This window comes from Macaca thibetana, chromosome 10 (assembly GCF_024542745.1).
Source record: "Macaca thibetana thibetana isolate TM-01 chromosome 10, ASM2454274v1, whole genome shotgun sequence".
In the NCBI taxonomy this organism is placed as follows: domain Eukaryota; kingdom Metazoa; phylum Chordata; class Mammalia; order Primates; family Cercopithecidae; genus Macaca; species Macaca thibetana.
This window is the reverse complement of record NC_065587.1, coordinates 66,542,404-66,565,664: the sequence shown is the minus strand read 5'-3', so window position 1 is coordinate 66,565,664 and position 23,261 is coordinate 66,542,404. Positions and strand designations below refer to the sequence as shown.

The following is a 23,261-nucleotide window of genomic DNA, read 5'->3' as shown; positions in this document are numbered from 1 at the left end:
ACTCCTGGGCTCAAGCAATCCTCCTACCCAGCCTCCTGAAAGCTGGGACTACAGGTGCACAACACTATGCCCAGCTAATTTTTTAAAAAATCTTTGGCCAGGCGCAGTGGCTCATGCCTTTAATCCCAGCACTCTGGGAGGCCGAGGCAGCTGGATTGCTTGAAGTCAGGAGTTTGAAACCAGCCTGACCAAGACGGTGAAACCGTGTCCCTACTAAAAATACAAAAATTAGCCAGGTGTGGTGGCCGGCACCTGTAATCCCAGCTACTTGGGAGGCTGAGGCAGGAAAACTGCTTGAACCTGGGAGGCAAAGGTTGCAATGAGCCAAGATCATGCCACTGCACTCCAACCTGGACAACAAAGCAAGACTCGATCTCAAAAAAAAAAAAAAAAAATTTGTAGGCTGGGCACAGTGACTTATGCCTGTAATCCCAGCACTTTGGGAGTCCTTAGGCAGATCACCTGAGGTCAGGAGTTTGAGACCAGCCTGGCCAACATGGTGAAACCCCATCTCTACTATATACAAAAATCAGCCAGGCATGGTGGCACATGCCTGTGATCCCAGCTGCTTGGGAAGGTGAGGCAGGAAAATCACTTGAACCCAGGAGGTGGAAGTTTCAGTGAGCTGAGATAGAACCATTGCACTCCAGCCTGGGTAACAGAGTGAGACTCCACTTAAAAAAAAAAAAGAAAAAAGGCCGGGCGCGGTGGCTCAAGCCTGTAATCCCAGCACTTTGGGAGGCCGAGACGGGCGGATCACGAGGTCAGGAGATCGAGACCATCCTGACTAACACGGTGAAACCCCGTCTCTACTAAAAAATACAAAAAACTAGCCGGGCGAGGCGGTGGGCGCCTGTAGTCCCAGCTACTCGGGAGGCTGAGGCAGGAGAATGGCGTGAACCCGGGAGGCGGAGCTTGCAGTGAGCTGAGATCCGGCCACTGCACTCCAGCCTGGGCGACAGAGCAAGACTCCATCTCAAAAAAAAAAAAAAAAAAAAAATTGGGCCAGGCACAGTGGCTCATGCCTGTAATCCTAGCACTTTGGGAGGCCGAGGCGGGTAAATCACCTGAGGTCAGGAGTGGCGAAACCCCATCTCTACTATACAAAAATTAGCCAGACATGTTGGTGTGCACCTGTAATCCCAGCTACTCAGGAGGCTGAGGCAGGAGAATCGTTTGAACCCAGGAGGTGGAGATTGCAGTGAGCCGAGATCACACCATTGCACTCCAGCCTGGCCAACAAGAGCAAAACTCCATCTCAAAAAAACAAAACAAAACAAAAAATTGTAGCAATGAGGTCTTGCCATGTTGCCTAGGCTAGTCTTGAACTCCTGGTCTCAAGGGATCCTCCCACCTCAGCCTCTCAAAGTGCTGTAATACAAGCATGAGCCACTTTTTTTTTTTTTCAAGACAGGGTCTCACTCTGTCACCCAGCTTGGAGTGCAATGGCACAATCACAGCTCACTCCATCCTCCACATCCCGGGCTCAAATGATCCTTCAGCCTCAGCATCCCAAGTAGCTGCAACTACAGGAATGTGCCACCATGCCTGGCAAATTTTTGTAATTTTTTTTTTGGAGAGACAGGGTTTTACTATGTTGCTCAGGCTAAGCTGGATATTTTTGAATGAGTATGTGTTACTTTTTAAATTTTCTTTTCCTTTTTTTTTTTTTTAATTGAGACGGAGTCTCACTCTGTCGCCCAGGCTGGAGTGCAGTGGCATGATCTTGGCTCACTGCAAGCTCCGCCTCCCGGGTTCACGCCATTCTCCTGCCTCAGCCTCCCTAGAAGCTGGGACTACAGGCGCCCGCCACCACGCCCGGCTAATTTTTTTGTATTTTTAGTAGAGACGGGGTTTCACCGTGTTCGCCAAGACGGTCTCAATCTCCTGACCTCGTGATCCACCCGCCTTGGCCTCCCAAAGTGCTGGGATTACAGGTGTGAGCCACCGCGCCCGGCCTACTTTTTAAATTTTCTAAAAAATCTAGTTTATTTTTCAAAAATATACCACACATACCAAGCCATACAAGCCAGGGTTCAGAGATAATGCTCATATCAATTCAGAAGCCTAGATTCAGGGTTCCAGAATCTTAGTAATGGGAGAAAGCAGTACTTATTGAGCACCCACTATATATTAGGGCCAAGCTCAACTCTCTCAAACACACCTTCACCTAATTTCACCAATTTGATGAGATGAATTAATGTCCTCATTTATGTCTATTTTTATTACTTTTTTTTTTTTTTTTTTGAGACGGAGTCTTACTCTGTCGCCCAGGCTGGAGTGCTATGGAGTGATCTCAGCTCACCACAACCTCCACCTCCTGGGCTCAGGTGATTCCCCTGCCTCAGCCTCCTGAGTAGCTGGGACTACAGGCACATGCTAAATTTTGTATTTTTAGTAGAGACGGGGTTTCACCATGTTGACCAGGCTGGTCTTGAACTCCTGACCTCAGGTGATCCACCTGCCTCGGCCTCCCAAAGTGCTGGGATTACAGATGTGAGCCACTGCACCCAGCCATAGTATCTTTATTTAATAAGGGTGAATAAACTGAGTCTCAGAGAGGTGACATAACCTGTAGTGCAGGTAAGTATTTAAGAATATAAGTTTTCACTGGGTGCAGCGGCTCACACCTATAATCCCAGCACTTTGGAAAGCCGAGGAGGGCAGATCACCTGAGGTCAGGAATTTGAGACTAGCCTGGTTAACATGATGAGACCTTGTCTCTACTAAGAATACAAAAATTAGCCAGGTGAGACCAGCCTGGCCAACATGGTAAAACCCTCTCTCTCTTAAAAATACAAAAAATTAGCTGGGCGTGGCGCCACGCGCCTGTAGTCCCAGCTACTCGGGAGGCTGAAATAGGAGAATCACTTGAACCCAGGAGGCAGAGGTTGCAGTGAGCTGAGATCGTGCCACTGTACTCTAGCCTAGGCAATGGAGCAAGACTCCATCTCAAAGAAAAAAACAAACATAGGGAAGGCACTTAGCATGGTAGGTGCTCATGTTGTTGAGCACAGTGTGGGTGCTCAATAAGCAGCAGACGCTACCATCCTGATTATTATCACTATTATTTCCTCCACCACCAGGAGCAGCCAGGGTCACACAGCTCATCAGGGCCAGAACCTGCCTCCAGAGCCCCACAAGGCATTTTAATCAAGGTCCGGGGAACAGGCCAGGGCTGGATTAAGCCAAGTTTTGTCTGTGGGGAGTCACATGGTCCAAAGCTATGTGTGTGCACAGCCAAGTAAACTTTTCCTTGAGAACAATGGTTAGAACAACAGGTCTCTGCGGCCATGGGAGAACTGAACAGGAGCTCCATTCATGCCCTCTTCCTGGGACAGGGGTCCCTCCAGCATCTCTGGGGCACAGCATGACTCAGCTAAGTTGAACAGGGTGGCCCCAAATTAGCTACATCCATGAATGACATCCGCTTTTGACAATGGTGATGCATCAAACCAGATCAAAGGCAGTACATCTGGCAGTGGCCATCTTCCTGGGAAGAGTCAGTAGGGAGCTGGCCTCAGAGTTCTGAGGACTCAGAACAGAAAAGCTCAAGAGTCAGTCAAGCTCAGCATGATTCTCAAGTCCCATCTTAAACATTTAGGAAAGTCAACAGCAATTGAAAAGGTGAAAGGTAAAGTAGAAAGGGTCCAAGATAGACCTCACTGATCAGTCTCCAAACACTCACCAAGATCTAATGTGTGGTGGACTCAGTGCCAGACCTGGGGGCTCAGAGACAAGCTACACATGGTTCCTGCCCTCAAACAGCTTCCAGTTTACTAAAGAAAACAATAACAGGATCAGGCACAGTGGCTCATGCCTGTAACCCCAGCACTTTGGGAGGACTGCTGGAGCCCAGGAGTTAAAGACCAGCCTGGGCAACACAGGGAGACCCTGCTTCTATTAATTTTTTTTAATTAGGCAGGCGTGGTAGCATATGCCTGTGGTCCCAGCTACTTGAGAGGCTGAGATAGGAGGATTGCTTGAGCCCAGGAGTTGAGGCTGCAGTGAGCTGCAATCACACCACTGTGCTACAGGCTGGGCAACAGAGTGAGATCCTAAATAAATAAATAAAAGCCTGATTTCTATGAGGGCTATACCTTCCTTACTTTGTATAAAGCACTAAAATTCACTTTATTAATTTTTTTTTTTTTTTTTTTAGATAGACACTCGCCCTGTCACCCAGGTTGGAATGCAGTGGTGCAATCTTGGCTCACTGCGACCTGCACCTCCTGGGTTCAAGTGATTCTCCTGTCTCAGCTTCCTGAGTAGCTGGGATTACAGGCGCCCGCCACCACACTCAGCTAATTTTTATATTTTTAGTAGAGACAGGGTTTCACCATGTTGGTCAAGCTGGTCTCGAACTCCTGACCTCAGGTGATCCACCCGCCTCAGCCTCCCAAAGTGCTGGGATTATAGGCGTGAGCCACTGTGCCTGGCCTCAGTATTATTTTCTTGGGTTTTGTTGGTTTGGTTTTGTTTTTTTGAGACGGAGTTTTGCTCTTGTCGCCCAGTCTGGAGTGCAATAGTTCGATCTTGGCTCACTGCAACCTCCGCCTCCCAGATTCAAGCAATTCTCCTACCTCAGTCTCCTGAGTAGCTGGGATTACAAGTGCATGCCACCATGCTCAGCTAATTTTTGTATATTATTAGTAGAGACGGGGTTTCACCATGTTGCCTAGGCTAGTCTTTAACTCCTGACCTCAGGTGATCCACCTGCGTCGGCCTCCCAAAGTGCTAGGATACAGGCATGAGCCACCGCGCCCAGCCAATACTGTTTTTAATGCATGACAGGCTCACTGTTGTCACAGTCTTGCCAGCCACACTGGAATGGGAGGAGGGAAGGATGTTTTCCTTGAAGCTGTCCCTCCCTCTTCCCCCAGGCCTGGTCTCCAAGGGCCCAGGCTGGCCCTGGCTTGAGGTCTGCACACACAATGGGCCTCTCTAAGCAGCAGACAGACACATGTTGGCTGCCAGCTTGGGCCCAGCCTGTGGTCACAAACACAACCCTCTGGCTGAGAACAGGATCAGGACATTCCTACAAACCCCTGACCTAGCAGAAGAAATGTTCTAGGAGGCAGATTGGGGTTGCTGAGGCTCAGCTGAGCCCCCAGCTTAGGCCAGGGAAGTAAGGCCCTCTAGCTGACACCAGGAGTTTGCCGGTAATGCTTGTTCTCCCAGGACATTCTCAGGGGATTCACTACCCACTGAGCTGGAAGAATATCCAGCTGCTTGGCCAAGTTCACATCCAAAGCCCATCCTTCCATGGCCGCTTGGAGGCAGCCTCAATAATGGGATGTGAGTAGGGAAATGCTGAACAATGTGGCCAGTGATTGGGCTCCCGGGGAACCTAGGCCCAGAGAGGGTCCCAGGAACCCTGGCTGCTCCAGACTGGTGCAACTGCCAGGCCCGGACCTTCTCCACTCCCCAAAGTCTCAAGGAGCAGCCACAGCCCAGCATCCTCCTATCCTTCAAACTTCTCTGATCACTCTTGCCATTCAGAGATTCCTGACTCAAGTGCCTTCCACCACTCCTCTTCCCCTCTTTGTGCTATCTTGAGTGGAATGACCTCCTTCCATGAGACCTTGGGCCAGGAGAATAGGTCGAAAAAGACTTCAACTAAGGAAAAGTGGGGAAAAACATGAAGGCCACACCCTTCTTCCTCTTACCCAGGCCATAGGCAGGGTTCACCAAGGAATGATCTTGTCCTATGAAACATCTCAGAGAATATAAGAGCAGGGGCCCCTCAGTCCTGGGGTGATACACATGTTAGTTCTCTATTGCATCTATAGTAGACATTGCTAATCAATTCCAGCTCCTTTCTGCTGAGCCCAGACAAAGCCTCCCAATCCTTCCAAATATGGAACTTACAGAACTACCAGTGGAGCTGACACTTACACTGGTTTTTTTTTTCCTACAGAGATGAAATCTCACTGTGTTGCGCAAGCTGGTCTGGAACTCCTGGGCTCAAGTGATCTGCCCACCTGAGCCTCCCAAAGTGTTGGGATTACAGGCGTAAGCCACCACACCTGCCTGAAGCTGACACTCTAAATAATAGCTATTGATCACCTCTGATCTAGCCTAACTTCAATAGGAAAACTGAGGTCCCTAGAAGGCAAGGGTCTTACCCAAGGCCAGAGATTTATTGCAAGAGCAGACAGGATTTCAGGCACCAGCTTTTTTTTTTTTTTTTTTTTTTTTTTTTTTTTTTTTTTTTTTTTTTTGAGATGTCGTCTTGCTCTTGTGGCCCAGCCTGGAGTGCAGTGGCACAATAACAGTTCACTGCAACCTCCACCTCCCGTGTTCAAGCGATTTTCCTACCTCAACCTCCTGAGTAGCCGGTATTACAGGCGTGTGCCACCGTGGTCCGGCTAATTTTTGTGTTTTTAGTAGAGACGAGGTTTCGCCATGTTAGCCAAGCTGGTCTCAAACTCCTGGCCTCAGGTGATCTGCCCGCCTCGGCCTCCCAAAGTGCTGGGATTACAGGCATGAGTCACCGCACCTAGCCACTGGCTTTTAAAGAGTTTCTTTAGGCCAGGCATGGTGGCTCATGTCTGTAATCCCAGCACCTTGGGAGGCCCAGGCGGCTGGATCACCGGAGGCTGGGAGTTCGAGACCAGCCTGGCCAACATGGTGAAACCCTGTCTCTACTAAAAAAACAAAAATTAACTGAGCCATGGTGGCACACGCCTATAATCCCAGCTACAGGACTGAGGCAGAGAATCGCTTGAACTTGGGAGAAGGAGGTTGCAGTAAGCTGAGACTGCACTACTACACTCTAGCCTGGGCAACAGAGTGAGACGCTGTCTCAAGAAAAAAACAGTTTGTATAGAGGAGACAGTGTTTATGTTTTGTCTCCCCTACCACATGGTGAGCTCCTTCAGGAGAGGCCCTGGGTGTGTTTAGCTTCTGACTAATGTACACACCAGGCACACAGTAGGTGTCCATGAAAGTTTCTTGGCTTACTGAGGAGGAATGGATGACATGAGTTAGAGGGAAGGCTTGAGTATTCGCTCCTAAAGTCAGAAGATGCTTCAAGGTCACACATTTACCGATACTACCCTCTCAAAACAACATACATGGGAACCCAGATAGATACATTCTTAATCTAAAGATGAGGAGGTGGGCCGGGCATGGTGGCTCACGCCTGTAATCCCCGCACTTTGGGAGGCCAAGGCGGGTGGATCATCAGGTCAGAAGATCAAGACCATCCTGGCTAACACAGTGAAACCCCGTCTCTACTAAAAATACAAAAAATCAGCCAGGCATGATGGCAGGCGCCTGTAGTCCCAGCTACTCAGGAGGCTGAGGCAGAAGAATGATGTGAACCTGGGAGGCGGAGCTTGCAGTGAGCCGAGATCCTGCCACTGCACTCCCGCCTGGGTGACAGAGCGAGACTCCGTCTCAAAAATGAATAAATAAATAAAAATAAAAAATAAAAATGAGGAGGTGAGGGGACCTCCGTGTGGATGTGGATTTGAATTGTGTCTATAGCAGAAATTTTACCATAGACTAAACTTTCAAACAATAGAAGCTAAAAGAGCTTACAAGTCAACTAAAATATGACACTTCAATGAATGTCAGTGGTTTCAAACCGCATTGCTGACTATAAATATCAAAGTAATGAGGCATGTGGGGAAAGTCTCCTATATCCATATCATTTATGTGAGATTCTATTATTTAACTTTGCCATTAAAATATGACTGATACACTTAAGCTTTTAAGACCAACACTCTACAGTCAGCTTTTTTGAAGTATCCAAAAAATGCATCTAGACTGGGCACTGTGGCCGGCAATCCCAGCACTTTGGGAGACTTAGGTGGGAGGATCCCTTAAGCCCAGGAGTTAGACACCAGCCCGGGCAACATGGTGAAACCCTGTCTCTACAAAAAATTGGCTGGGTGCAGTGGCTTACGCCTGTAATCCCAGAACTTTGGGAGGCCAAGGCAGGCAAATCACGAGGTCAGGAGTTCGAGACCAGCCTGGCCAGTATGGTGAAACCCTGTCTCTACTAAAAACACCCACACAAAAATTAGCTGGGCATGGTGGCATGCACCTGTATAGTCCCAGCTACTCGGAAGGCTGAGGCAGAAGAATTGCTTGAACCCGAGAGGTAGAGGTTGCAGTAAGCTGAGATCTTGCCACTGCACTCCAACCTGGGCAACAGAGTGAGACTCCATCTCAAAAAGAAAAAAAAAAAAAGTCAGGCACGATGGCTCACGCCTGCAATCCTAGCACTTTGGGAAGCCAAGGCAGATGGATCACAAGCTCAGGAGTTTGAGACCAGCCTGGCCAATATGGTGAAACCTCATCTCTACTAAAAATACAAAAATTAGCCGGGCATGGTAATGGGTGCCTGTAATCCCAGCTACTTGGAAAGTTGACGCAGAAAAATTGCTTGAACCCGGGAAACAGAGGTTGCAGTGAGCCGAGATCATGCCACTGTACTCCAGCCTGGGTGACAGAGTGAGACGCCACCTCAAAAAAAAAAAAAAAAAAAAATTAGCCAGGCATGGTGGCATGCATCTGTAGTCCCAGCTACTCAGGAGGTTGAGGTGGGAGGATTGCTTGAGCCCCGGCGGGTGGAGGGTACATTGAGCCAAGATCATACTACAGTACTCCAGCCTGGTGACAGAGCAAGACCCTGTCTCAAAAAAAAAAAAAAAAAAAAAAAAAAAAAAAACAAGAAAAAGAAAAATGTATCCATGACATTTAAACAGATATACCTAAAATATAAAATAAAACAAAAACGAATGGGAATTAAGGTCTGGGGCCACAAGAAGGCCAAAGATCAATCAAGGACCCAGAACCTATTTGCTTCTGTGGCCTCTTGGACACTCCTTTAGGGAAACCAAGGCAACCCACCAGGATTTGGGCCTGGGACTCAACTCAGCAGCTTCTCTGGCCATGTTATTCTCCATCAGCCCCCGCCACCTCCGTGTGTCTGTTCTGGGCCATAAGCCAGAGACACATTCCTCAGGCCTCCACTGGCTTCCAGAGCTGACAGAGTTTGAGGAAAGGGCTGAGCAAAGCAGAAACCTCTTGAGAGACATGGCACAAGATGGTCGTGGGACAACCTCAGCAGGAGGCCTATAACAACTGATGGGGAAGCTGAGGCCCACAGAGGGCAAGTGTCCCACCCAAGACCACACTGTGAGGGAAGAGTGGAGAAAGTCATCCAACCAAGGTTCCACCACAAAACTCCTCTCTGATCATCGCTGGAAGGATCTGATGTCCTGCTCTATAAAAGCCAAGGCTTCCAGATGTGGCAGCTCATGCCTGTAATCCCAGCACTTTGGGAGGCCGAGGCAGGTGGATCACCTTAGGTCAGGAGTTCAAGACTAGCCTGGCCAACATGGCAAAACCCTGTCTCTACAAAAATACAAAAATTAGCTGGGCATGGTGATGCACACCTGTAATCCCAGCTACTTGGGAGGCTGAGGCAGGAGGATCACTTGAACCCAGAAGGCAGAGGTTGCAATGAACCAAGATCATGCCACTGTATTCCAGCCTGGACAACAGAGCAAGATTCCATCTCAAAAAAAATAAAGTAAAATAAAAGCTGAGGCTTCTCCCAAAGGAAGATGGGTCTTAGGGTTTTAAGGTCCAGGAACCAAAAGAACCTGAAGTCAAGAGCTCTCCAGGCCCCAAAGGAAATAATCTGAGCTGCCCCTTCCCCAGTCTGCACCCCTCTCTCCCTGTGTCACTCAGGGGCTGGCACACTCTGCCATGTACCTTTTTGCCCTAGTCGCAACAACCCAGAAAGGCAGGAGCTACATCCCCGTTTTACAGATGAGGAAACTAAGGCTCAGGGAAATGAAGTGACTTGTCCAGGGCCACACAGCTAGTGACTGGAAGACAGAAAATGCAAACCAGGTCTGCTTAGCTCTGTGCCAGCTCTCCCTCCACCACCCCACGCTGTCTTCAGGCAGGTCCCTAAGTTCTGTTTCTATTTTCAATCCTGCCCATCTCCCAGCCCCCAGTGCTGGGCTGGGGCCTCTTGAGGCCTGGGGGAGGTAGGGAAGCAGTGGAACACGTCCACCCGGCCCGTCTGGACCCTGGAACGTCCGTGCTTACCCTCCAGCACCACCTCCTTGCCTGTCTTCTTGAGGGCCTGCACCGCCTCATCATGGGTAGCAGAGGACAAGTCTTCCCCATTCACGGACAGGATGGCATCCCCCACATAAAGAGCCTCTGTCTGGTCAGCTGCCAATCCCTTGAAGATCTTGGAAATGAGAATAGGCATCTTGTTCTCCCGGCCGCCTGCATAGGCACAGAAGGAGGACAAGACTGAGGCAGATACTCCGACAATTGGGAGTTGCATCGAGGCACAATTATTTCTGAAGGCTTCCCTTGGTGCCTAGCCCCGTGCTGGAAAACGGAATAGGAGAATAAAGGGAATCTGAGAAACGTCTTGGAAGTTTGGGACACTAGTAATACTAATAGTACATCATTTTCGATCAGGTTCGGTGGCTCATGCCTGTAATCCCAGCACCTTAGAAGGCTGAGGTGGGCAGATGACCTGAGCTCAGGAGTTCAAGATCAGCCTGGGCAACATGGCAAAACCCCGCCTCTACTAAAAATAAAAAAATTAGCCAGGCGTGGTGGCAGGCACCTGTGGTCTCAGCTACTAGGGAGGCTAAAGTAGGATTACTTGAGCCCAGGAGGTCGAGGCTACAGTGAGCTGAGATTGTGCCACTGCAGTCCAGCTTGGGTGGCAGAAGGAGACCCTGTGTCAATAAACAAATTAATTAATTAAATGAATCATTTTCAAAATTCATAATGCTATAGTTTGATCCCTGGATCTTTTGATTAAGTGCTTTGGGTATTCACTAGTGTTTGTGCAACTTACAAAGTGCTTCAATCACTTTTTCTTAAATATTTTGGATTTTCTCATGTACCCCATAAATATATACACCTACTATGTACCCACAAAAACTAAAAATGAAAATAACCAGATAAAGTGGCTCACGCTTGTAATCCCAGCACTTTGGGAGGCCAAGGCGGGCAGATCACTTGAGGCCAGTAGTTTGAGACCAGCCTGGCCAACATAGTGAAACCCTGCCTCTACTAAAAACATAAAAAAGGGCCAGGTGCGGTGGCTTATGCCTGTAATCCAGCACTTTGGGAGGCCAAGGCTGCCGGGTGGATCACCTGAGGTCAGGAGTTCGACACCAGCCTGGCCAACATAGTGAAATCCTGTCCCTACCAAAAATACAAAAAATTAGCTGGGAGTGGTGGTGGATGCCTGTAATCCCAGCTACTCGGGAGACTGAGGCAGAAGAATCGCTTGAACTGGGAGGCTGAGGTTGCAGTGAGCCAAGATTGCACCATTGCACTGTAACCTGGACAATAAAAGCGAAATTCCATCTCAAATAAATAAATAAATAAAAACACAAAAAATTAGCTGGGCCTGGTGGCACACGCCTGTAGTCCCAGCTACTCAGGAGGCTGCGGCAGCAGAATCGCTTGAACCTGGGAGGTAGAGGTTGCAGTGAGCCAAGATCACACCACTGCACTCCAGCATGGGTGACAGAACAAGACTCCGTCTCAAAATAAAATCAAAATACAAAAATTAGCCAGGCATGGTGGGTGTGCCTGTAATCCCAGCTACTCAGGAGGCTGAGGCACGAGAACTGCTTGAACCCAGGAGGTGGAGGTTGCAGTGAGCCGAGATTGCGCCACTGCACTCCACCCTGGACAACAGAGCAAGACTGTCTCTCACACACACACACACACACACACACACACACACACACACAAAAGAAGGCAACAATGTGGGAACCCACTGATACCCTCCAAACTGGAATCAAGAGAGAAGTCGGCTATTCCTATGGCCTCAAAAGACTGCTTTAGCAATCATAATGTTTTACAATCCAAAATCCAGGTTGGAAACCAAAGCCTTAGAGTCTAGCGATTCTAAAAACCTACCTGAATGGCATCTTGGATACAAAAGAAGCTAATACATTTTACTAAACGGCTTTATTACCAAACTCTTAAATGCCCTTTTAAAATAAGAAATAGTAATAATAGGTCACCTTAGTTGCATGTACCAAATGCCAACATTGTGTCTTTACAATATCCCATCACGTAGGCATGCTCAGTTTCCTATTACGGAAACTGAAGTGTGGAGGGAAGCCCCTTGTCCAAGGTCACTCAACTAGTAAGTAGCAAAGCAAGCCAGTATTTGCACCTAGGCCTCCAGGCTCAAGAACCAACACTATTAACCCTACCACAGACGGCAAGTCAGGCCCTCAGATATCACACTCCTGGCTCATCCCCAGAATACTGAAGATGAAGAATTAGTGTCCCAGAGTGGGAGGTCATTGTTCCAAGGTCACACAAGCTGCTGGCGGAGCTGGGACTGGAACACCTCTCTTGACACCCACGCAGGCCCCACCGTTTGCTTATCTGCACAGAGCTTGAAGTCTAGGAGAGGAAGGGGTTTCTATTTATATCTGCCCTCCCCCACCTGAAACTAGGGGCTTCAGTTCAGTTTGAAGCTATGATCACTCATGGCTGCCTCAGACTAAGCTAGACTCTATAGGAGGGGTTACCATGGCAACAGGAGCCCAGATTTGGATCCAGTGGAAATACCTGAAGTCTCCTAAAAGTACCTTCCCCTCCACCTAGAAGTATGGAGCTGGGGAGTAACTTTGTGTGACCCTGGAAAGTCCCTGCTCCTTTCTGAGTCTCAGTGCGTCCATCTGCAGAATGGAACTCTGTATGAATAAGTTCCTTCCTGCTCTGACACACTGAGTGTATAATTTTTGGATTGGTCTGTTGCCCTATCCCATGCTGGAGATTGAGGGTAAGACTGGTGCCCATACCCTCATTTTCCCATTTCCCCTTTTTAGCCTCTCTTGGTTGGGTGCCTGGGGATCTGCCCTTCTACAGGAAAAGAATCAACTTCCCTGAGCACTCTCTGGGGGACAGTAGCTGATAACTAAGGTTCAAATCCCAGCGCTGACACTCACTGTGTAATGGTGGGAAAATCATTTTACCTTTCTGAGTCTCAGTTTCTTCATCTGCAATATGGGGATTATACTCCCTACCTTTCACCACTTGTTGCCAGGATGAAGTGGATCATGAGACTAGTGTCTTGGGCACAGCACCTGGCACACAGTGGTGGCATTCACCACTATCTGCACCACCTCAGCCAAGCCAAACAGTCTGGAGGCACTCATCAACAGAACCAGTACCAGGGAGACCCCAGAGGGTACGGTACATATTCAAGGTGGAAACAAAGGCTGACACCCTTTCCCAAAGCACCCTGCTAGGGGCTGGGATCCTGAGAAGCCGATGGGCAAGCATAGTGAACCCAGCAGCTGGGGGTGTGCACGGATTTTGAGAACTATGTTTAGCTGCTTTGGGAGTATCTCCTGGCCTGCATTTTTCCTCTCCGCTAACAGCAGTAATTAACTAAGGCACCTACAATGTGCTGGTGTGGTGAGCCCTGCTCTCAGAAACATCACAACTCTATCAGCCTCTTATACAATTGAGGCAACTGAGATTCAGAGACGGGACGGGACTTTTGCAATCTCACACAGCTGATCCTCGATTCAAACACAGTCTGGTTGCACCCTAACTGCACCCCACTAGCAGTCAGTCCTGGGGACTGAAAGCTCCATCCTGTGCAAGGTGGAGATGGTCAGATCAGGAGACCCAAATCCAGCTGTCAGGGCTCCCCGCAGCCTTCCTGGGTCCTTAGATTCCTAGGTCCTTGCTGGCCTTCTGCCTGTGACCCCAGTCTGTGCCTGCACCCAGGCCTCCTATCCACCCCTGTGCTTCGCAGACTGCAGGCCTCCCCTCTGTACCCACCTTGGTTGCTTCTCAGGGACTCCCTCCTCCCTGTCCCACTGGTATCCCGGCCTCAACCCCCTTTCTCCACCCTCTGCTTTCCGGGGGACCCCTCTTGTCCTTGATGTTCATGCTGGTTGCCTCTCAGACCCCCACGCCTCCACACAGAACTCCCACCCACGTGTCCTTGGTGCTCCCACAATCTCCTCCACACCTGTGTCTTCCGTGCCCCCTAAGGCCACCAACTACCGAAACCCACTCCGACCTTGGTGCGCCCAGTGCCCTCCGTTACCTGTTTCCTCAGACCTCCCTTACCCCCGGACAGGAGGCCTCCAGCTCCATGTCCTGGGCGCGCTGCCAGTCCCTTGCTCCCTCGGCGGCCCCCAGACACCACGACCCCGCGCCCTCGGTGTCCCGCGCCCACCTTTGATGCTGATGCCCAGCCCACCGGCGTCGGCCTTGCGCACCGTCACGCGGCGCCGCTGGAGCAGTAGCGCCTCTGGCAGCTGCGGGGCCCTCGCGCCCGGCTCTGCGGCGCCGTTGAGCTGCGCGGGCTCCGGCTCCCGCGGAGCGCCGGACTCGGGACCAGGGTCGCCGTCGGCGGGGCTCACGGTCAGCATGTCCTCCGCCAGACTCAGCAGCACCCGCTGCCACCGCTCGCCGCCGGTCCCCGAGCCCGCCCCGGCGCGCAGCTCCAGCAGCCCGGTGCGCGGGGCGCGCCTGCCGGACGCCATCTTCGCCTCCGAGACCCCGGGACGCCGCGCTTGCCCTGTCCCGCCGTGCCCAGCCCGCTCCGACCAAGCTCCCAGGGCAGAGGGCAGCGGGGGCCCCGCTGGGCCAGCCGCCACCCTACCCGGGCCGCTGGGGGAGGCGATCTAGGGGCGGGGCTACCCGGGGGTGTGACCAGTGCTGGGGACTGGGCCTCGGGCAAATGCGGGAGGCCGGGGCGGGGCCCGGGAGCCGAGGGCCGCAGTGTGAGACTACCTAGGGGGCGAGTCAGAAGGGCGGCGTGGCGGGACCACTAGGCAAGGCGAAAAGCCCGGGAGGCGCGGTGCTGGGCGGGGCGTCGGGGGGCGGGGCTTCGCGTCGTGGGCGGAACCCAATCAGCCCGCGCAGTGGGCTCTGCGCTCGGCATGTCCATCGAGGGCCGGGACTGTAGCTCCCGGACGTGGGAGCGCATGAAAAAAAAACAGAACCACGTATCCTGGTGCGAAGCACTGGGCAACGGGCTGGGCTGCATATGGCGGAGGACTGGGCTGCGTATGGTGGTCTGGGCTCCAGGGCTTGAGTTTAAGAGGTAGACACCGGCCAGGCGTGGTTGCTCACGCCTGTAATCCCAACACCTTGGGAGGCCTAGATGACAGCCCAGAGGCTCGAGGCTGCAGTAAGCTGCGATCGCGCCACTGCACTCCAGCCTGGGTGACAGAGCGAAACCCTGTGTCAAAAAAACAGAAAGGTGGACGCTGAGCCGCGAGAGACCTTGCAGGCAGAGTTGCTAGTTGGGGAGCTGAGGAAGAAGCTGGTTTCCCATCAGGTGGTCGAGGCTTTGGTCTGTGGGCGTGGCTTATCGTTGGCGTGGCTTCTAAAGGGGACAGGCCCCGCCCCCGGAGGAGAGAGCTGCCGACTCCACTTAGGGCTTGGGGAGGGGGTGGGCAGGATCCCCACTTCAAAACTGGAGGGATGTTTAAGAGATTAATCCCTGGCTGTGTTCGCAGTCAAGTATAGAAAAGCCCGAAGTCCCACACTTTGAGGCCTGGCAGAAAAACCCAGAACTCCTAGTGTGGGGGAAGAAGGTTGCAAGGTGGGGCTCTGGGTCTGGGCCTCTGGAGACCTGGTTTCTAATCCTTGCTGCCTGTGTTAGCTCCAAGTCGACCTTGGTCCCCTCACGTTACTGCTCTAGGCCTCAATTTCCTCATCTGTAAAATGTGGATCATAATAATACCTACTTCACTGGGCTGGTGTGAGGATTAAATCAATGTGAAAACACGTGGTAAACTGTGACTCTATGCTATAATCACTTTCATTTAGTGACTGCTTACTCTTAGCTAGGGCTAGCAGAGTATTTTCCATGTGTTATCTCATCTTTACATTAGCCTCCTGGAGTAGCTAAGAGCACCCCCAGCTGGGCACAGTGGCTCACACCTGTAATCACAACTGAGGTGGGAGGATCGCTTGAGCACTGGAGGTCCAGACTGCAGTGAGCTGTAATTGCACCATTGCACTCCAGCCTTGGTGACAGAGCAAGGAAAAAGAGCACCCCTATTATATGGAAGGGAAAACTTGGATTTAGTCTAATTGGCCTAGGTCACACATTTATGAGTGAGGCAGAGCTGGGATTCAAACCCAGGACTGTTTGACACCAGTGCCTGGGCACTGAACCACTCTGCTAGACAGCTGACAAATACAGAGGTAAAGCATGATTGCAATCAGAAAAAATCCACCACATCACACAGCTCAACTGGCCTTCATACCTGCTTCTTGTCTCTATCCTCCATTTCTAGCTGGGATATGTTGGGCAATAAATAAGTAAGACCACACCAGTGTTTTGACTCCCTGAACTTTTGGGTAAAATCCTCCACATAAGATATCATCAAGAAAAAAAAGAGGGGGCCAGGTGCAGTGGCTCACACCTGTAATCCCAGCACTTTGGGAGGCTGAGGCAGGCGGATCATGAGGTCAGGTGTTCGAGACTCAGCCTGGCCAACATGGTGAAACCCCATCTCTACTAAAAACACAAAAATTAGCCGGGCATGGTGGCAGGCGCCTGTAATCCCAGTTACTTGTGAGGCTGAGGCGGGAGAATCGCTTGAACCTGGGAGGCAGAGGTTGCAGTGAGCTGAGATTATGCCACTGCACTTCAGCCTGGGCAACAGAGCGAGACTCCTTCTCAAAAGAAAGAAAGAAACAAAGAAACAAAAGAAAGAAAGAAGGAAAGAAAGAAAAGAAGGAAGGAAGGAACGAAGGAAGGAAGGAAGGAAGGAAGGAAGGAAAGGAGGGAGGGAAAGAAAAAGAAAGAAAGAAAAAAAAAGAAAGAGAAAGGGAAGAAAGGAAGAAAGAGGAAGAAGGAAGGAAGGAGAAAGGAAAGGAAAGGGAAGGAAGGAAGGAAGGAAGGAAAGAAGGAAGGAAGGAAAGAAAAGAAAGAAAGAAAGAAAAAGAAAGAGAAAGAAAGAAGGAAGGAAGGAAGGAAGGAAGGAAGGAAGCAAGCAAACTCAGGGCCAGGCACAGTGGCTCGCGCCTGTAATCCCAATACTTTGGGAGGCTGAGGTGGGTGGATCACTTGAGGTCAGGTGTTCCAGACCAGCCTGGCCAACATAGCGAAACCCCATCTCTACTAAAAATATTTAAAAATTAGCGGGGCATGGTGGCAGACACCTGTAATCCCAGCTACTCAGGAGGCTGAGGCAGGAGAAACACTTGAACCTGGGAGGCGGAGATTGCAGCAAGCAGAGATTGCACCACTGCACTCCAACCTAGGTGATAGGGTGAGACTCTGTCTCAAAAAAAAAAAAAAAAAAAAAAAAAAAAAAAACGAACAACAAAAAGAATTGTTTTAAGTTAGAGTGGTGTCAAAACAGGAGAGACACAGGTTTAGAAAAAGAACCCAGGGTCTTTCATGCATATATATAAGGGATTCCGAGGATGAAGGATCACTTGAGGCTAGGAATTTGAGACCAGTTGGGCAACTTAGCAAGACTCCATCTCTACAAAGTAAAGAAATTAGCCAGGCTTGGTAATGTGTACCTGTACTCCCAGCTACTTGAGAAGCTGCAGTAGGAGGCCTGTTTGAGGCTGCTACAGTGAGCCACAATCATGCCACTGCACTCCAGCCTGGGTGACAGAGCAAGGCCCTGTCTCAAAAATGAATGAAAGAAAGTGAGAGAAAAGAAGGAGAGGAGGGAGGCAGTGAAGGAATATAGCATTGTATATAGGCATTGATATCTTAAAAGTATGACTGAACTTAAAGATTGTAGGACAGCCTGAGGAATTTGGGGTAAGCACTTGTGATAAATAACTACAGCCTACTTGGCTTGTGGAAGCTTCACTCCAGTGGTAGAGAAAGGAGGGGAGGACAGACCCGGCAGGAGGCAAGAGACCAGCAGGGAATTGAAGTTCCTTTCCCAGGACCAAAGCCTGGAACCAGATCCTTAAAAGTCCCCCCACGTACTGCCCTGCTTTAAAAAGACTTAATGAGGCCCAGACAAACTTGCTGAGAAAGATCCCTAAGAGAGGATTTCTCCTCTAGGGGACAGTTTTCTGTGGCTATAACAGGAAAGAGGGGAAGGAGTGATGTGTGCAAAGGGGCTAACACAGAAAGAAGATGTAGAGCCAAGGAAACAGCGACATGTACATGCATGTGTGTATGTCTGTATGTGAGTATGGGTGTGTGTGTGTTTGTGATCACACTTGATAGGCAGTGCCAATCACCAGTAGCTACCCCCAAGAACCCTGCAGCTGCAGGAATGCTCTACCCCTACCCTGTGATCAGCCGATGCCTCTCTGCTGTGGCTCAGAAATTGGCCTCCCAGATAGATACACATAGGCCTGGCTCCCTGCCAAGCCCCAGGCAGAGCTCCCAGAGGAAAACAGTTCACTCCCAAGGGATAGGAGAGGGAGAAGGGGAAAAAAAAGGGGAGAGAGGCTGCCCAGCCTACTAAAGTCTCTGTAAGCTCTGGCCAGGCACAGTGGCTCACACCTGTAATCCCAGCACTTTGGAGGCCTAGGCGGGTGGATCACCCGAGGTCAGGAGTTCAACACCAGTCTGGCCAACATGGTAAAACCCCATCTCTACAAAAATACGAAAATTAGCCGGGCACAGTGGCTCAAGTCTGTAATCCCAGCACTTTGGGAGGCCAACGCCAATGGATCACGAAGTCAGGAGATAGAGACCATCCTGACCAACATGGTGAAACCCTGTCTCTACTAAAATACAAAAACTTGGCCAGGCGCAGTGGCTCATGCCTATAATCCCAGCACTTTGAGAGGCCAAGTTGAGCGGATTGCTTGAGGTCGGGAGTTCGAGACCAGCCTGGCCAACATGCTGAAACCCTGTCTCTACTAAAAATACAAAAATTAGCTGGGCGTGGTGGCACACATCTCTAATCCCAGCTACTCAGGAGGCTGAGGTAGGAGAATGGCTTGAACTCAGGAGGTGGAGGTTGCAGTGAGCCAAGATCACACCTCTGCACTCTAGCCTGGGTGACAGAGCTAGACGCTGTCTCAAAAAAAAAAAAATTACCCAGTCGTGGTGGCACGTGCCTGTAGTCCCAGCTACGTGGGAGACTGAGGCAGGGGAATCACTTGAACCCGGGAGGTGGAGGTTGCAGTGAGCCGAGGTCACGCCACTGCACTGCAGCCTGGTGACAGAGCGAGACTCCATCTCAAAAAAAAAAAAGATACATAGATAGATAGATAGATAGATAGATAGATAGATAGATAGATAGATAGATAGACAGACAGATAGATAGATAAAAATTAGCCAGGCATGATGGCGGGTGCCTGTAATCTCGGCTGCTTGAGAGGCTGAGGCAGGAGAATCACTTGAACCCCAGAGGCAGAGATTACAGTGAACCGAGATCGTGCTATTGCACTCCAGCTTGGGCAACAGTGCAAGACTCCATCTCAAAAGTAATTCTACCACTACTAATAATAATGCAAAAATTAGCTGGGCTTGGTGGCACATGCTTGTGATCCCAGCCACCCAGGGGCTGAGGCACAAGAATAACTTGAACCCAGGAGGCAGAGGTTGCAGTGAGCAGAGATGGTGCCACTGCACTCCAGCCTGGGCAACATGGTGAAACCCCATCTCTACTAAAAAATACTGAAATTGGCCAGGTGCGGAGGCTCACGTCTGTAATCCCAGCACTTTGGGAGGCCGAGGCGGGCGGATCACCTGAGATCAGGAGTTAGAGACCAGCCTGGCTAACATGATGAAACCCCGTTTCTACTAAAAACACAAAAAATTAGCCTGCATGGTGGCAGGCACCTGTAATCCCACCTACTTGGGAGGCTGAGGCAGGAGAATCGCTTGAACCCAGGAGGCGGAGGTTGCAGTGAGCTGAGATCGTGCCATTGCACTCCAGCTTGGGCAACAAGAGTGAAACTCCATCTAAAAAAAAAAAAAAAATACAGAAATTAGACTCCGAAGCGGGGAAGTGGGGCAAGATGGTTTACATCTCGAACGGACAAGTGTCGGGCAGCCACAGTCAGTATCCGTGGAGATTATCTTTGATAACAGATTTCTTCTGGGGAATAGCTAAGTTTGTGGTTTTGTTTTTCAAAACTCTGTTTCGGCAAGATGTGAAACAAAGAAGAAACTATGGAAACTCATCTGATTCCAGATATGATGATGGAAGAGGGCCACCAGGAAACCCTCGCTGAAGAATGGGTAGAATCAATCCTCTGCATGGCCCCAGTCCTTCTCCAGTGGCTGGTGGATGAGGAAGGTAAATGTCTACTCTAAGAAGCAGACAACTGGACATGCACATCCATAGCAGAAGGAAACCGTCAAGAAGTGGAGCGCTGACCATGCTGAGCAATAGATGAATGTGTGTGTCTAAACAAGAACTGCTCTGTGTCCTCATTCGCTGGGAATTCCCTCTGCAGGTAATTGACCTGACTGACATGCAGTTCCATAAATACACATATGTGTCTCATTACCTTTTTTTGTATAGTTTATTAAAGTATTAACATAGTTTTCACAAGTACATATTTTTAGGTTGCAGAATGGACTCCTCATCTTTATATTAAATTCATGAAAACACTGAATCTGAATAAAATAAATAAAAGGCTGTGTATGTAGCACTTTTAGTGTCACCTTTTCAACTTCTGAAATACTGTTCATTGTTAACTTGTTCTCATTTATAAATCACATTGTATTTATTTTGGTAGTATGCATACCATATCTGTGCTCTTCAATTAATTTTTATCTTTAGTATATTTGTCTCATGAATCTTTAAAAATATATACAAAAATTAGTGGGTGTGGTAGTGGGCACCTGTAATCTCAGCTACTCGGAAGGCTGAGACAGTAGAATTGCTTGAACCCAGGAGGTGGAGGTTGCAGTGAGCCTAGATCATGCCACTTAACTCCAGCCTGGGTGACAGAGCGAGACTCCCTCTCCAAAAAAATAAAAATAACCTTCATTGCAGCCTTGTGAAGCAGTCACTAGTATCTCCATTTTGCAGAAGAGGAAACTAAGGCTCAGAAAGGGGAAGTGATTTCTCCAAGGTGCCAAGGTCACACAGCTCATAAATGCTAGACCCCAGATATGACCAAGGGTATTTCTGATTCCAAAGCCATAAACACTTTTACTGGCTACCCTAGGATACTAGTTAGAATCGAGCTCAGACTGTTAGAGAATTGAAATCAAAGGCTTGTGGAATTTAGAGTAAAGGAGACTGTACACGGTGGCTCACGCCTACAATCCCAGCACTTTGAGAGGCTGAGGCAGGAGGCTAACTTGAAGACAGAAATTTGACACTAGCCAGGGCAACATGGTGAGACTTCATCTCTACAAAAAAATAATAATAATAATTAGCTGAATGTGGTGGTGTGAGCCTGTAGTCCCAGCTACTCAGGAGGCTAAAGCAGGAGGCTCGTTTAAGCCCAAGAGATAGAGGATGCAGTGAGCCATGATCAAAAAAAAAAAAAAAAAAAAAAAGAGTAAAGCCGGGCTCAGTGGCTCATGCCTATAATCCCAGCACTTTGGGAGACTGAGGAGGGCAGATCACAAGGTCAGGAGTTCGAGACCAGCCTGACCAACATGGAGAAACCCTATCTCTACTAAAAACACAAAAACATTATCCGAGCCTGGTGGCACACGCCTGTAATCCCAGGTACTTGGGAGGCTGAGGCAGGAGAACTGCTTGAACCTGGGAGGCAGAGTTTGCAGTGAGCTGAGATTGCGCCAGTGCACTCCAGCCTGGGAGACAGAGCAAGACGCCATCCTGAAAAAAAAAAAAAAAGGAGCAAAGAAATGTCGGCCGGGCGTGGTGGCGCAGGCCTGTAATCCCAGCACTTTGGGAGGCCGAGGCGGGCAGATCACGAGGTCAGGAGATCGAAACCATCGTGGCTAACACGGTGAAACCCTGACTCTACTAAAAATACAAAAAAAATTAGCTGGGCATGGTGGCGGGCGCCTGTAGTCCCAGCTACTTGGGAGGCTGAGGCAGGAGAATGGCGTGAACCCAGGAGGCAGAGTTTACAGTGAGCCGAGATCGTGCCACTATACTCCAGCCTGGGCAACAGAGCAAGACTCCATCTCAAAAGAAAAAAAAAAAAAAAAAAAAGAAATATCAGCTTCCTAAAATCTTGGCATTTAGGAGGGGAAACCTGTTAAATGCCATCAGGTCCAATTTCCCCCATCCTACTCTTAACAAGCAGCCCCTTTATAGCATCCCTGAGACCTTCACCTCTAGCCTGAGCTTGGATGTCCCCAGTAACAGGAATTCACCTTTCCATAAGGCAGTCCATCCAGTTAAGAGGCCACTCCACACCACCCAAGTCAGGGCAGGGAAGAGAGAACCCATACTCACATTTTTTAATCATGCTTTAATCACATTTTTTAATCATGATTTAAAAATCACATTTTTAAATCATGATTAAAAAATCACATTTTAAAATCATGATTAAAAAATCACATTTTTAATCAGTGTTAGGGACTCCAGACTGCCTCCTCAAAATGCATGTTCAAATTTAAGCTGAGAGCCAGGCATGGTGGCTCACTCCTGTAATCCCAGCACTTTGGGAGGCCGAGGTAGGTGGATCACCTGAGGTCAGGAGTTCAAAACCAGCGTGACCAATATGGTGAAACCCCCTCTCTACTAAAAATACGAAAATTAACCAGGCATGGTGGTGGGCACCTGTAGTCCCAGCTACCTAGGAGGCTGAGGCAGGAGAATCACTCGAACCCAGGGGCAGAGGTTCCAGTGAGCCGAGATTGTGCCACTGCACTGCAGCCTGGGCGACAAAGCAAGACTCTGTCTCAAAAAACAAACAAACAAATTGAAGCTGAGAGAAAGTCTCTAACAATTCCCCCACAATTAAAAAAAGAAAACAATTTCATTGGAAATGCTTGTAAAAAAATAAAAAGAAAGGAAGAAGAAGAAAATACATAATAATACCTGGCACACAATTAACGAAATAGAAGGCCGGGTACGGTGGCTCACGCCTGTAATCCCAGCATTTTAGGAGGCCAAGGTGGGCAGATTGCTTGAGTCCAGGAGTTCGAGACCAGCCTGGGCAACATGGCGAAACCCTGTCCCTACAAAGAACACAAAAATTAACCAGGTGTGGTGGTGCATGCCGGTATTCTCAGCTATTCTGGAGGCTGAGGTAAGAGGATCTCTTGAGCCCAGAAGAGGCTGCAGTGAGCTGAGATCACACCACTGCACTGCAACCTGGGTGAAAGAGTGACAACCTGTCACACACAAAAAAAAAGAAAAGAAAAAAGAAAGATAGAG

At 49.5% G+C, this 23,261-nt stretch overlaps 1 protein-coding gene and 1 pseudogene across 1 annotated transcript in view; one reads left to right on the top strand and one right to left on the bottom strand.

Moving 5' to 3' along the window:
- SNTA1 (syntrophin alpha 1) overlaps nucleotides 1-14,810 on the bottom strand; it is a 34,949-nt gene extending 20,139 nt beyond the window's left edge. Inside the window, exons 1-2 of the mRNA XM_050807143.1 lie at nucleotides 14,225-14,810; nucleotides 10,078-10,263 (exon numbers count right to left, since the gene is read on the bottom strand). Of these exons, the coding sequence (XP_050663100.1) occupies nucleotides 10,078-10,263; nucleotides 14,225-14,534 (496 nt within the window). The 5' untranslated portion in view covers nucleotides 14,535-14,810. The remainder of the gene's footprint in view (nucleotides 1-10,077; nucleotides 10,264-14,224) is intronic.
- A 5,133-nt stretch (nucleotides 14,811-19,943) lies between these two features.
- LOC126964333 (selenoprotein K-like) lies at nucleotides 19,944-20,291 on the top strand (annotated as a pseudogene).
- Nucleotides 20,292-23,261: the final 2,970 nt, after the last annotated feature.